The 14,694-nt window shown below is 39.7% G+C and overlaps 1 protein-coding gene across 1 annotated transcript in view; it reads left to right on the plus strand.

Moving 5' to 3' along the window:
- Window positions 1-4,111: 4,111 nt before the first annotated feature.
- SH2D1B (SH2 domain containing 1B) overlaps window positions 4,112-14,694 on the plus strand; it is a 32,419-nt gene continuing 21,836 nt past the window's right edge. The window contains exon 1 of the mRNA XM_047784055.1: window positions 4,112-4,426. Coding sequence (XP_047640011.1) covers window positions 4,293-4,426 — 134 coding nt within the window. The 5' untranslated portion in view covers window positions 4,112-4,292. The remainder of the gene's footprint in view (window positions 4,427-14,694) is intronic.

The raw sequence follows: 14,694 nt of genomic DNA on the forward strand, positions 1-14,694 counted from the left end.
AGGAATCTAAGTAATATTGTCTCTCTCTTTTTCAGTTTGAGATATAATTTACATACAGCATTGTGTAAGTTTAATGTGTACAGCATAATGACTTGACTAACACATATTATGAAATGATTACCTCAATAAGTTTAGTTAACATTCATCATCTAGGTCAGACACAAAAAAAAAAAAGAAGAAAAAACATTTTTTTCTTATGATGAGAACTTTTAGGATCTACTCTCCTAGCAACTTCTAAATATACCACACAGCAGTGTTAACTACAGTCGTCATGGGGTACATTACATCCCCAGCAGTTATATATCTTCCAGCTGGAAGTTTATACATTTGGATCATCTTTATCCAATTCCCCCACCTCCCACCTCTGATAACCACAAAGCTAATCTTTTGTCCTTGGAATCTGATTATTTTCATTTTTGTTTTTTCCAATTCCACAGATAAGTGATAACATACAGTATGTCTTTCTCTCTTTGACTTATTTTCACTTAGTATAATGCCTTTGAAGTCCATTCGTGTTGCTGCAAATGGCAGGATTTTCTTCTTTTTAAATGACTGAATGGTTTTCTTTCTTTCCTTCTTCTTCTTTTTTTTTTTTTTTTTGTCTTTTTAGGTCCTCACCCACGGCATATGGAGGTTCCCAGGCTAGGGGTCCAATCAGATCTGTAGCCTCTGGCCTACACCACAGCCACAACAATGTGGGATCCAAGCCGCATCTACCACCTACATCACAGCTCCAGGAAACACCGGATCCTTAACCCACTGAGAGAGGGCAGGGATCGAACCCACATCCTCATGGACACTAGTCGGGTTCGTTAACCGCTGAGCCACGATGGGAACTCCTGAATAGTTTTTCATTGTATATATCTACCACATCTTATTTATCCATTATTCTGTTGGACACTGATGTTGGTTTCATGTCTTGGCTATTGTAAATAATGCTGCAGTGAACATGGAGGTGCAGATGTCTCTTCAACACAGTGATTCATTTCCTTCAAATATATGTCCAGCCAGGGAACATTTTTAGTTCTTGAGGAACTTACATTTAAATTTTTAGTTTTTGAGGAACTTCTGTACTGTTCTGAATACTGTACTAATTTGCATTCCCACCACAGTGCTCAAGGGTTTCCCCTTTCCCCACATCCTCACTGGCATTTGCTATTTCTTGTCTTTTCGATAACAGACACTCCACAAAATATGAGGTAATATATCATCATGGTTTTGATTTGCACTTCACCAGTCATTAAAGATGGTGAGCCATTAGTATACCTTCTTTGGAAAAATGATCAGTGTCTTTGTCAGCCATTAGTATATCTTCTTCATAAAAATGATTGGTGAAAGACGTTCTCTCCGTATGAATTTAATTTTCATTTCTCTTATGATGCGCGAGGATGTTGAACAGGGGAAAAAAAAAAAAAAAAAGGCATGAAAGCACCTGTGAAGATTAAGACCTTGAGCGTATATTCAAGTATTTCCTTCCTTTTGTCTCAAAGTATCCTCATGCAGGGAGTTCGTGTCATGGCGCAGTGGTTAACCAATCCGACTAGGAACCATGAGGTTGCGGGTTCGATCCCTGGCCTTGCTCAGTGGGTTGACGATCCGGCACTGCCGTGAGCTGTGGTGTAGGTCGCAGACGCGGCTCGGATCCCGCGTTGCTGTGGCTCTGGGGTAGGCCGGCGGCTACAGCTCCGATTAGACCACTAGCCTGGGAACCTCCATGTGCTGCAGGAGCGTCCCAAGAAATGGCAAAAAGACAAAAATAAATAAATAAATAAAAAATAAATAAAAGTATCCTCACTCCAAGCTTGGTACACAGTTTGCTCTTTCATGAGTAAAAGTTCTTTCCACAACTATCATAATTCTCATGAAATAATCAAACTGCCTGAGATCACATAAGAGAAATTGGAATTTGAAAGCAAACCTCACTAATAGAGGTTCCTTGATTAGTGTCACTCCATTACACTATATTACGCTAACGACAGGGCAATGGAACAACAAAAATCTGCTATAGGGAAGTTCAATGGAAGACAAAGACCCAAGAGTGAGTAAACAGCTGGTAATCCAAACACTAAGATGAAATAATTATCTGAGTTAATAAGGTATTCAGAGAAGTAAGGATGAGTCCTGAGCACATAGTTCTACTTTTATGATATTTACTTGAGATCTGTAGAAATTCCTATAGCTATCTGGATAAGGCAGGTGAATAGGGAGGGAAATTTACATATAGTTCATACCAACTGATATTGTGTTATGGTAATTGTGAAAGTTAAGTAAATTTAATCTCACTTAAAACATTGGACTATAGATATAATTACATGGTTTATTTTATCTGAAGTTAATTAACTAATACTATGTAGGATGGTTTAGTTGCTCAAAAACGCTTGGAGGAAATGGGGACTTGTTGGTCAAAGGATACAAACTTCTAGTTAGAAGATGAGTAAGTTTGGGGAAACTGACGTAGAACGTGGTGATTATAGCTGATAACAATGTATTATATACTTGAAAGTTGCCACAAGAGTAGATCCTAAATGTTGTTATCACACACACACAAAAAGAAATAAAAGTATGGGACAAGATGGCAATGTTAGCTAATGCTGTGGTAGTTATCATTTGCAATGCGTAAATGTATCAAATTAACACGTCGTATACCTTAAACTTACACAATGTTATATGTCAGTTATATCTCAGTAAAGCTGGATAAAAAGGTCTTAGAAATTTATTCTTAGGACTAGTTCTGGTCCTCAGATAAAAGAAATCACTTTTTCCAAGAATATCAGTTGACTAAGTAGAAAAAGCTCAGCAGAAAAAAAGAGGTTTTCTTACCCATACCAGGTTTCCCATCTACACAGGCTAAGTGTTCCTGACCGGATAGACTTTCTTCATAAAGACACATCACTGCTGTCTCACAGGATGGAAAATTCAAAGGACCTGAGGCTATTCAAACCCAAGCCTAATATACTCTTTTCTTCCACCTGAAGAAGCATTCTTGCACTAATTTTGCATATCCAGATGCCCCTCCCACCTGCTCCAGCTCCTTCCCAAAAATGCACAATGCTAGAGGATGTTAAAAATGGCCTTTGTTGAGAGTTCCCATTGTGGCTCAGAGGATTATGAACCCAGCTAGTATCCATGAGTACGAGGGTTCAATCCTTGGCCTCACCTAGTGGGTTAAGGATCTGGCATTGCTGTGAGCTGTAGTGTAGGTCACAGACATGGCTCAGATCCTGCAGTAGCTGCAGCTCCGATTTGACCCCTAGCCTGGGAACTTCCATATGCAGCAGGCACGATCCTAAAAACTAAAAAGCAAAAGAAAAAAAAAAGAAAGAAAGAAAAGGAAGAAAAGAGACCTTTGTTCACCAGTAGCTAGGAGCCTTAGCCAAGGGATCCTCCCCCTAACTAGATTCCCTCGCAGTGTCCAAATTCTTTTATTCCCATTGTGGTCTTCCATTTTTCATGTCATTTGATGCATGGATGTCCTACCTTCTCAATAGTACCATTATGCCTGGACATACCTGAATTTATTCAGTGTCTGAATACTTTTTTTTTTTTGCCATTTCTTGGGACGCTCTTGTGGCATATGGAGGTTCCCGGGCTAGGGGTCTAATCGGAGCTGTAGCTGCCAGCCTACACCAGAGCCACAGCAACGCAGGATCCGAGCCGCGTCTGCGACCTACACCACAGCTCAGGGCAACGCCGGATCGTTAACCCACTGAGCAAGGGCAGGGACCGAACCTGCAACCTCATGGTTCCTAGTCGGATTCGTTAACCACTGTGCCACGACAGGAACTCCCCCTGAATACTTTTTGAGCACCTGCTCTGAGGTAAGCACAGCATAATCATTGGCAGCTTCAGCAGAAAAAGCCCAACCATTGCAGCAAAAAGCAGTGGTGTGATCCCTGGAAGGGATGCCGTAAGCCAGAAAAAGTCAAAAAATGGTGACTTAGGGTGATATCCAAGGCTACTACCCAGTTCTGGAGAATTTGTTTTTGGCACTGGGCTTGAGCCATGAATGTCACTGATGACACTATGTATTCAAATGTAGTTTCACCCACTTCTATGAGTCATATTTGGGTCACTTATAGGCGGAAAAGTTTTGGCCATTTCACCACCCCACCTCTGTCATTTCCTGAATCTTTTGAAATTATCTGAGTCCCACAGAGCAACCTTATCTGACTTCCACCAGCCAGAGGAGCACGAGGTGTTTCCACAGGCCTCATTAGGCCAATTGTCTCCACTTCTCTCCTCAGAGCCATCCCTGGATTTGGGACGGGATTTCAAGAATACAAGAGTCCCCCATGGATTTGCCTTACTACCATGGCCCGCTGTCCAAGAGAGACTGTGAGACCTTGCTGCTCAAGGGAGGGGAGGATGGCAATTATCTGTTAAGGGACAGCGAGTCCATGGCCGGAGTCCTGTGCCTCTGTGTCTCGTGAGTAGCCTCTTCATCCACATTTTTGGAACCTTATGTTGAATGCAGGACCGATCACCAAGGAGGAAAGAAGTTGCCCTTCACTGACTTTGCAGCATGAGAACTAGCTAGACACTGCCAGAAGGGGATGGGATGAATGTGTCTGTCTAGGCTCCTCCACCTGCCCTTCTCTCCCGGGTGCAAATGCCACATAAGCAGGCTCTGTGGAGCAGTAGAGATGGGGGACATGGCAAGGAGAAGGCCTACAGGAGGCCTGGGAGGGGAGCAGGGAGGCAGAGCAGGTAGCCGTGTGAAGAAAGTCCTTCCCCCCAAATGTCTGTTTAGGATGGAAAAGGCTAGGTGCCTTTTATAAAATTTTAAAATGAGAAGCCAAGTGTTTGCATGTATTCTGCTGGCTCCACTGGTGATTCTCAAATTCCATTAGATTTGTAAAAGACTTCGGCCTACCTCCTTCCCTTTTATCCTGCTTGTAGTCTGTCAAGGCAAGCCACCAGTTTGTAGGGAAAGAAAGAGAGACCTGGGATTTCTCAAACAACTTGTGTTAAAATTCATCTGGTGTTTCCAAGGAGGCTGAGTTCAGTAGGAGGTTCCAAGCCAGAGCATCAGAACTACTCTGTTGAAAGAACGTGTTTAGCCCAGTTTAGAAAGCAATCGTGAATAGATATCAGGGAGAATCGACTTTCTTTAAGGATTCTTCTCCTTGTGGGGACCTTGAACTTTTTATTTACCTGGTATAGGAATTAAAACCCAAGTGTCTCTGTGGATGTGCTTCAGTCTTTCTGAAGCTATGAGGACAAAAGCGACTGTTGTTACTAACAGAATAGGCAGTGATATGTTTCTTTCTTTTTATGATACTGGGAATACAGATATAAAAAAGGCATCCTTAAGGCACTAGCAGTTTGAATTTTCAGGCTAAAAGTGATGTTGAGAGTGTTTTCATATATTTTTTAAACATTGCTAATTCCTCTTTTGAAAATTGCATGATCACACGCTTTACTCGTTTTTAGCCTGAGTTGTTTATCTTCCTTTTACTTATTTTTTTTTTCAATATCAATGCATGGAGGGAGAAATATTTTTTCAAGAAAAAAAGACACACATAAAAGAAAACTACAGACCAATTTCAATTTAATTTGCTATCAACTGCCTTTTTTAAAGGGCTACACACAGGGCATATGGAAGTTCCCAGGCTAGGGGTCAAATCGGAGCTGCAACTGCCAGCCTACACCATAGCAACACAGGATCTGAGCTGCATCTGTGACCTACACCATAGCTCACGGCAACAATGGATCCTTAAAGCAATGAGTGAGGCCAGAAATTGAACCCCCATCTTCATGGTTACAAGTCAGATTAATTACTGATGAGCCACAATGGGAACTCCCATTTACTATCAATTTTCAGTAAATTACTAACAAAATAGAAGTCAGTAACACATTAAAGGAGAAAATACACTATGCTCAAGCATGGTCTAATCCAAGAAATCAAGAATGGTTCCATGTTAGGAAAATTATTAGTTTAATTACATGTTAATAGGTCAGAGGTTACAAACTACATAGCTCATTCAAATTTTCTTAGAACATATTAGATATTCACCATCCACCCCTCAACTAAACACATTCATGCACGCACATGCATGCACACACTTAAACACTTCTAGCCATATGAAGCTAGATAGATGCTTCCTTAAACAAAGGCCATATGAATCACCAGAAGAATAACCCCTAAAACCATGAATATACAAAAACGTTCATTATAAGCCCTACTATGTAACATTTTCCAGGAGATATTAGAAAATCAAAGAAAATAAATGTAAAAATTGAAATGGAGGGAGTTCCCGTCGTAGCGCAGTGGTTGCCGAATCCGACTAGGAGCCATGAGGTTGCGGGTTCGGTCCCTGCCCTTGCTCAGTGGGTTGGCGATCCGGCGTTGCCGTGAGCTGTGGTGTAGGTTGCAGACGCGGCTCGGATCCCGCGTTGCTGTGGCTCCGGCGTAGGCCGGTGGCTACAGCTCCGATTCAACCCCTAGCCTGGGAACCTCCATATGCTGTGGGAGCGGCCCAAGATATAGCAACAACAACAACAACAATAACAACAACAAAAGACAAAAAAAAAAGTTGAAATGGAAATACGAAATTATTATTATTAGCAGTTGAAATGATTTTATACCTCTAAAGTCTAGATTTAACTAAAAACAAACTAGCAAAAACTTTAGAAAAATTCAATAAGGATATCTGCTTCTATAATTGAAATTTTTGCATATTAAAAATTGTTTATTACCCTGACGTATTTTTTATCAGTTTACTTATTTTTAATAAGGTATAGTTGATTTATAATGTTGTGCCAATTTCTGCTGTACAGCATAGTGACCCAGTCTCTCTCTCACACACACATACACACACACATACACTCACACACATACATTCTTTTTCTACTATTATCTTCCATCATGTTCTGTCCGAAAAGTTTGGATATAGTTCCCTGCTATATATAGTAGGACCTCCTTGCTTATCCATTCTAAATGTAATAGTTTGCATTTACCAACCTCAAACTCCCTATCTCACCCCCTCCCCCCCACCCCCGCCTTGGCACAAGTCTGTTCTCTATATCTGTGAGTCTGTTTCTGTTTCATAGATAAGTTCATTTGTGCCATATTTTAGATTCCATATGTAAGTGATATCATATGATACTTGTCTTTTTCTTTCTGACTTCTTCACTTAGTATGAGAATCTCTAGTTCAATACATGTTGCTGCAAATGGCATTATTTTGTTCTTTTTTATGGCCAAGTAGTATTCCATCATCTATATGTACCACATCTTCTTAATCCATTCGTCAATGGACATTTAGGTTGCTTCCATGTCTTGGCTATTGTGAATGGTGCTGCTATGAACATACAGGTGTACATATCTTTTTGAATTTTAGTTTTGTCCCATATATGCCCAGGAGTGGAGTTGCTGGATCATATAGTAGTTCTGTATTTAGTTTTCTGAGGAAGCTCAGTACTGTTTTCCACAGTGGTTGTATCAATTTACATTCTATCAGCAAAGGGAGGTTTCCTTTTCTCCATACTTCTTCAGCATCTGTTATTTATAGACTTGTTAATAATGATATTCTGACCAGTGTGAGGTGGTACCTCATTGTAGTTTTGATTTGCGTTTCTCTAATAATTAGTGATGCTGAGCATCTTTTCATGTGATTATTGGTTATCCATATGTCTTCTTTAGAGAAATGTCTATTTAGGTCTTCTGCTCATTTTTTGATTGGGTTGTTTTTGTTATTATTGTTGAGTTGTATGAATTGTTTGTACATTTTAGAGATTAAGCCCTTGTCAGTTGCATCACTTGCAAAGATTTTCTCCCATTCTGTGGGTTGTCTTTCCCTTTTTTAAATGGTTTTCTTTGCTGTGCTAAAGTTTTTGAGTTTAATTAGGTCCCACTGGTTTTGTTTTTATTGACCTTATTCTAGGAGGTTGCACAAGATGCTACTGTGATTTATGTCTAAGAATATTCTGTCTATGTTTTCCTCTAGGAGTTTTATAGTATCTGGCCTTATGTTTAGGTCTTTAATGCATTCTATGTTTATTTTTGTGTATGGTGTCAGAAAATGTTTTAATTTCATTATTTCACATGTTGTCCCAGCACCACTTATTGAAGAGAATATCTTTCCTCCAATGTATGTTCTTGCCTCCTCTGTCATAGATTAGTTCACCATAGGTGCTTGGGTTTATTTCTGAGCTTTCTACCCTGTTTCATTGATCGATATTTCTGTTTTTGTGCCAACACCATGCAGTTTTGATGACTGTAGTTTGTAATATAGTCTGAAGTCAGAAAGCCTGATTCCTCCAGTCCCGTTTTTCTTTTTCAACATTGCTTTGGCTATTTGGGGTCTTTCGTGTTTCCATACTTATTTTAAAACACTTTATTCGAGTTCTGTGAAGAATGTAATTTGATAGGGATTGCATTGAATCTGCAGATTGCCTTGGGTAGTATAGTCATTATGACAATGTCGATTCTTCCAATCTGAGAGCTTGGTATCTTTCCATCTGTTTGTGCCGTCTTTGATTTCTTTCATTAGAGTTTTTCAGCTTTCAGAGTGTAGGTCTTTTGTCTCTTTAGGTAGGTTTATTCCTAGGTATTTTACTATATTTCATGTGATGGTAAATGGCATGTTTTCCCTAATTTTTCTTTCTGATTTTTCATTGTTAGTATATAGAAATGCAATTTATTTCTGTGTATTAATTATTTTGTCTTTTTTTCTTTTTTTAGGACCGCACCTGTGCCATATGGAAGTTCCCAGGCTAGGGGTTGAATCAGAGCTATAGCTGACAGCCTACACCATGGCTCACCATAATGCTGGGTCCTTAACCAACTGATCAAGGCCAGGGATTGAACCTGTGTCCTCATGGATACTAGTTGGGATTGTTACCACTGAACCATGATGGGAACTTCATGCGTATTAATTTAAAAATCAGTTGCTTTTTGGATGGTCTAGTGGTTAAGGATTTGGTGTTGTTGCTGCTGTGGCTTGGGTTCAAAGCCTAGCCCAGAGACTTCTATGCATGCCACTGGCGCAGCCCAAAAAAATTAACAGTTTTTCTTTACAGAAACAATAACCTGTAATAAAATACAATAAAACATCTCATTTACACCAGCAAAAAAAATAATACTTAGGAATAAATGTACTAGGACATGTGTAAGACTTGTCTGAAGGAAACTTAAATGTCTACTGGGGAGCATACTAGAAGAATTAAATAAAGGGGAGGACTCAATTTGGAAGCATATCCCTTCACCCTAATTAATGTATAAATTCAGGATGCTTTCAGTAAAAAAAAAAAAAAAAAAAACCCAGAATTTTAAAATTTCTCTTCAAAGCCAGTAAAGTTTATCCAAGTGGAAAATGAAACACAGGAAAACTACCAGAGAGCTAGAAATATGTGGGTAAAAAATGGGGGACTAGATCTACCAGGTATTCATTGTAAAATTATAATAATTACTACAGTAGTTCAAAGAGTTTGATACTGAGAAATCAGTGAAATAGAATAGAGAGTCTGGTAGAAATAAAGCCAAATATATAAGGGATTTAGCATATGATTAAAAGAGCATTTCAAATCAATGAGGAAAAGATGAGTGATAATCAGTGGTGTTGGGACCCTTGTTGGCCACTTAGAAAAAAATAAACCTGAATTCCCCCCTTCTTGAAGTAAAATTAATTCTAAGTGGTCCTAATGCAAAACTTACTTTTAAAAATGAAACCAAGTTGGAGTTCCCGTCATGGCTCAGTGGTTAACGAATCCGACTAGGAACCATGAGATTGCAGGTTCGATTGCTGGCCTTGCTCAGTGGGTTAGGATCAGGATCCGGCGTTGCTGTGAGCTGTAGTGTAGGTTGCAGACGTGGCTCAGATCCTGCGTTGCTGTGGCTCTGGTGTAGGCTGGCGGCTACAACTCCAATTCGACCCCTAGCCTGGGAACCTCCATATGCCACCCAAGAAATGGCAAAAAGACAAAAAGACAAAAAAAAAAAAAGACCAAAAAAAAAAGAAAAGAAAAAGAAAAAGAAACCATGTGTATTACAAGAAAATGTGAGCTATTAAAAAATATTCCTGGAATTGAGAAGGCCTTTCTAACAAGATATAAATACAGAAAGCAAAAAAAAAAAAAAAAAAAAAAGACTGATAAATATGACCATCATCATAAGTTAAAAACAACATATTGACAAACCAATGGGAAAAAAAAAAGTTCATTGACATACAAGAACTTTTAAAAACCAATAGAAAGCTAGGGAAAGTGCTAGAGCAGGACATTGAAATGGGCTGTGAAAAAGAAAGATAAGATAAATGCTAGATCTCACTCATAAACTAAAAAAACACAAATTAAAAGAATAATGTGACATCATTTTACCTACTCAAGGGTCTAGAATGAAAACTATGAAAATACTCAAGAGAATATTCGAGTGCTGGGAAGCAGACATACCTGTGCATGCAGAATGCAGCCTCTTTTGGATGGTCAAAGTATAAAATGCAGGGATATAACTTTGACTCATTTTTAAATAATAAAAACCTATCTTATTATTACTGTGCAAGTATGAGCAAATTGACATTAACAAGACTGAGTAAATCCATACATTGTATGAAAAAACCTCCAAGATCTCTTGTTGTATGAAAAAGGCAAGATGTAAAGCATGATCCCATTTGTGTAAAAAATGTATGCCTATATCCTTGTATATTCATAAACAATTTTGGGGACATATATAAGAAACTTACAATAGTGGTTACAATTGGGAAATTTAGAAGGAGTAAACAGAAAAAAAGTTTGTGGATTCATTCTTTTTATTTATAATGTTTTTGTACCCTTTAAATGCTGTGTATGTGCATATATTACTTTGGTAATTTTAGCAAATGTAGGAGTTCCCACTGTGGCACAGTGGGTTAAGAATCTGACTACAGTGTCTCAGATTACTGTGGAGGCGTGGGTTCAATCCCTTACCCAGACCAGGTGCAGTGGGTTAAGGAACCAGCATTGCCTCATATGTCATAGCTGTGGCTTGGATTCAGTCTTTGGCCTGGGAACTTCTATATGCCACAGGTGTGGCCATCAAAAAAATTTATTATATAAAAATATAATGAATTCCTATTAACTATTCAAACACTGTGGTAAGGCCTAGGGAGGTTCTAAGGAGATTCCAGTGAGGGGCTTGCAATTTTTTTCAGCACGTAAATTAAAAAATTAGGGTAAAGTATAAATTTCAGAAGAAACAGTTTATACAAATTTGAGTTCATGGGAGATGAGCAGGAAAGTCTTAGAGGAGGTGGCATTTGAGCTGGGACTCAAAAGAGTGGATAAGATTTGGTTATACAGAAGTGGAATGGGAGGAATTGTAGGGCAGGGGAAAGTCAGGAACTTAGATCTAGAAATAGGATTTTTAAAGCACATGTGAATCATACAGGGTTCTGGAATGGTATGGAAAAGTCGACTTTTGGAAAAGTCGGTTTGGGGTAACATTATGGGGTCATAAAAGAATGATTCTGTAGATAATGGGGAAATACGGATGGTTTCTGAGCAGGGAAATGACAAGACTGGTGCTGAGTTTTAGGAACTCCAATCTAATATGGAGAATGCACTGAGGCTGGCAGGTCTTGATGGCAACAGAGACCATGTGTCTCTAGATGGGAGATGAGGAGCTGGCTATGGTGGGGCAAGCCATTGAAATGGAGACTAGAAGAAGGTACAGGGGATGTGACAGAAATGGGAGAGACCTTGATCAAGATTTCAGAGTAGCGGTCTATACTTGGATTCTTTAAAAAATAGACATTTATTCTCAATGGTTCTGTGATACATTAACTTGTACATTTACTAAAGCAAAAGTCACTAAGAAATGTAATAAAAACAATAAGAAAACATCAAATGCAGAGGTAAGAACAAATATGTGTTATGGAGTTCCCGTCATGGCCCAGTGGTTAACAAATCTGACTAAGAACCATGAGGTTTCGGTTTTGATCCCTGGCCTTGCTCAGTGGGTTAACGATCCGGCGTTGCCGTGAGCTGTGGTGTGGGTTGCAGACATAGCTCGGATCTCGTGTTGCTGTGGCTCTGGCATAGGCCATTGGCTACGGCTCCGATTCGACCCCTGGCCTGGGAACCTCCATATGCCTCGGGAGTGGCCCAATAAATGGCAAAAAGACAAAAAAAAAAAAAAAGAATATGTGTTAGACATCTACACTTGATCAGGGCTCACCTGTTTCCTGCCCATGTCACTAAAATGCAGACAAAATTTTAAGCACACTCAGGCTTAAGGCTCAGATCAAATGGCCCCCATCAAAATGGCCCTTTTCATAGTTCTTGTGAAATTGTGTTATCACACAGATCACTACAGACCATTCAATTGCAATTTTTTTTTTGTCTTTTTAGGGCAGCACCCACGACATATGGAAGTTCCCAGGCTAGGGGTCGAATTGGAGCTGCAACTGCCAGGCTACACCACAGCCACAGCAATGTGGGATCAGAGCTAGGTCTGCAACCTATACCATGGCTCACCACAATGCTGGGTCCTTAACCCACTGAGTAAAGCCAGGGATAAAACCTGTGTCCTCATGGCTACTAGTCAGGTTTGTTACCACTGAGCCACAATGGGAACTCCTCAATTGTAATTTTTCAACAATTATTTAAAGTCTTCCCTATGCTACACATTGAGCTAGATTCTCAGTTGTTGCCTTCAACACAGCTTAGAGTCTAGGGTAGAAAATAAAGAAGTAAACGGATCCTGTGACATTTGTGATAACTGATGATTTACATTAGGACACAATGGGAACTGAGAGTAAGCAGTGAGGAATTCTTCAAGGAGTGGAGAGACTTCATGGGAGCTGGGACTTGGAGGATGAATAAAACCTTCATTCATTCATTGAACAAACATATACTGAGCACTTAACATGTTCCAGGCATGGTCCTATCCATTGGCGAAAGAGTGATAAATAGTACAAGCATTAGTCCTGCCCTCATGAAATGGCATTCCAGTGAGAGGGGATGACATGGTGAAAACAAAACAGGTCTACTCCAGCGAAGGACAGAGTCTATTTTAGGTTGGGTAGAGGAAAGTTTCCCCAAGAAGGTTACATAAAGCAATTCATATTCCAGTATACCAGCCAATATGAGCAAAGGCAAAATTACCTACAATACAAGTACTCGCCTATTTTTCTACATCTGTGCAGCAAGAGCCACCACAAGGTTACTTTCTATGGGCCAAAAATTGTGCTAAGCATGTTACATGCATTATCTCATTTATCCTTCACAAAGCCATCTTCAGTAGGTGATAGATCCCTATTTTGTGGGGAAAGAAATGGAGCTTCTTATTAAATAATGTGTCTGAGATCAAACTCTTAATATGTTGCTATGTTCCCTCTCATACCAAGGTCCCCAGTTCCACTGAAATATGTTTAAGGTAATCCCCTTAAAACTGTGCTATAAGGCCATAAAGTGCCCAAGCAGGGGACTTGAAGACTTGGCAGTAGAATCTTGATATGTGGAATCCTGCTTTCTTTTTCTTTCTTTCTTTCTTTTTTTTTTTTTTTGTCTTTCTGCCTTTTCTAGGGCCACACCCATGGCATATGGAGGTTCCCAGGCTAGGGGTCTAATCGGAGCTGTAGCCGCCAGCCCACACCAGAGCCACAGGAACATGGGACCCAAGCCACGTCTGCGACCTACACCACAGCTCACGGCAACACCAGATCCTTAACCCACTGAGCGAGGCCAGGGATTGAACCCACAACCTCATGGTTCCTAGTTGGATTCGTTAACCACTGCGCCACAATGGGAACTCTGGAATCTTACTTTCTATATCCAGGGAAAGAGCTACCCTGTCTTCTCTGCTATGTTAGAATGGCAATAGGTCAACTTCCATGCTTTCACAGATCTAGATGAAGATATTATGGGGAAAGTTAGAAATAAAGGAAAGAGGTCACAGAGGAGAGTTGGCCTAGCAGCATATAGTACCGACCAGAAAGCTATGTGGTAACCCTGGACAGGAAATGTTACCTGATCTCACAGCCTGATAGAGTGTGCAGAAAACACCAATGTGCAAAACATTGTCTGTGTACGTGACACTGAGTGTCAGAAGTTGAAACTGGGTCTTCTTTTATAATCAGCAGAGTGAAATGTGGATGCTAGGAGAAGCAATGGATTCACCTGCAAGAGATTCACCTGCAGGTGTGAAGGGAAAGGAGGAATTTCTATGGTCATAGGAAGGCTGCAGGTGAGAAGAACCTGAGCCCTGACTTATGGCTTGTCCTCACTGAAGAGGAAACAACAGAAAGGGTAAATGAGAGAAACCCTAAGAGCCATTTCCGCTCTCAGATCCTGAGATCTTAGGAAAGATTCTTGAGTTCGGAAGGAAAAAAAATTCCAACTTTTTTGCTGATTTAGAAAAATCAAATGTAGAGAAAGGTATAAAAAAGAGCAGAAATGGTCTCAGTCTCACCACTCGGAAATCACCATTTCTGATATTTCAGTACACATCTCTCCAGGTTGTTCTCTATGCTATGTATGCATAATCAAATACTACATATTTGATATATATATACATACTTAAATGGTTCATTACATATGTGATTCTTTCAATGTATAATAGCTATTTTTCCACGACAAAGAAAGCTAGTACACATTATCCTTTCATGATTGCTTACCATTTTATTGATAATATATGTCATAATTTATACATAACCATACATTTAGGTTATTTCCAACTTGGTCTAATAGACCCAATGTAATTTGAGATGATTAACAT

Source organism: Phacochoerus africanus, chromosome 6 (assembly GCF_016906955.1).
Source record: "Phacochoerus africanus isolate WHEZ1 chromosome 6, ROS_Pafr_v1, whole genome shotgun sequence".
Classification (NCBI taxonomy): Eukaryota; Metazoa; Chordata; class Mammalia; order Artiodactyla; family Suidae; genus Phacochoerus; species Phacochoerus africanus.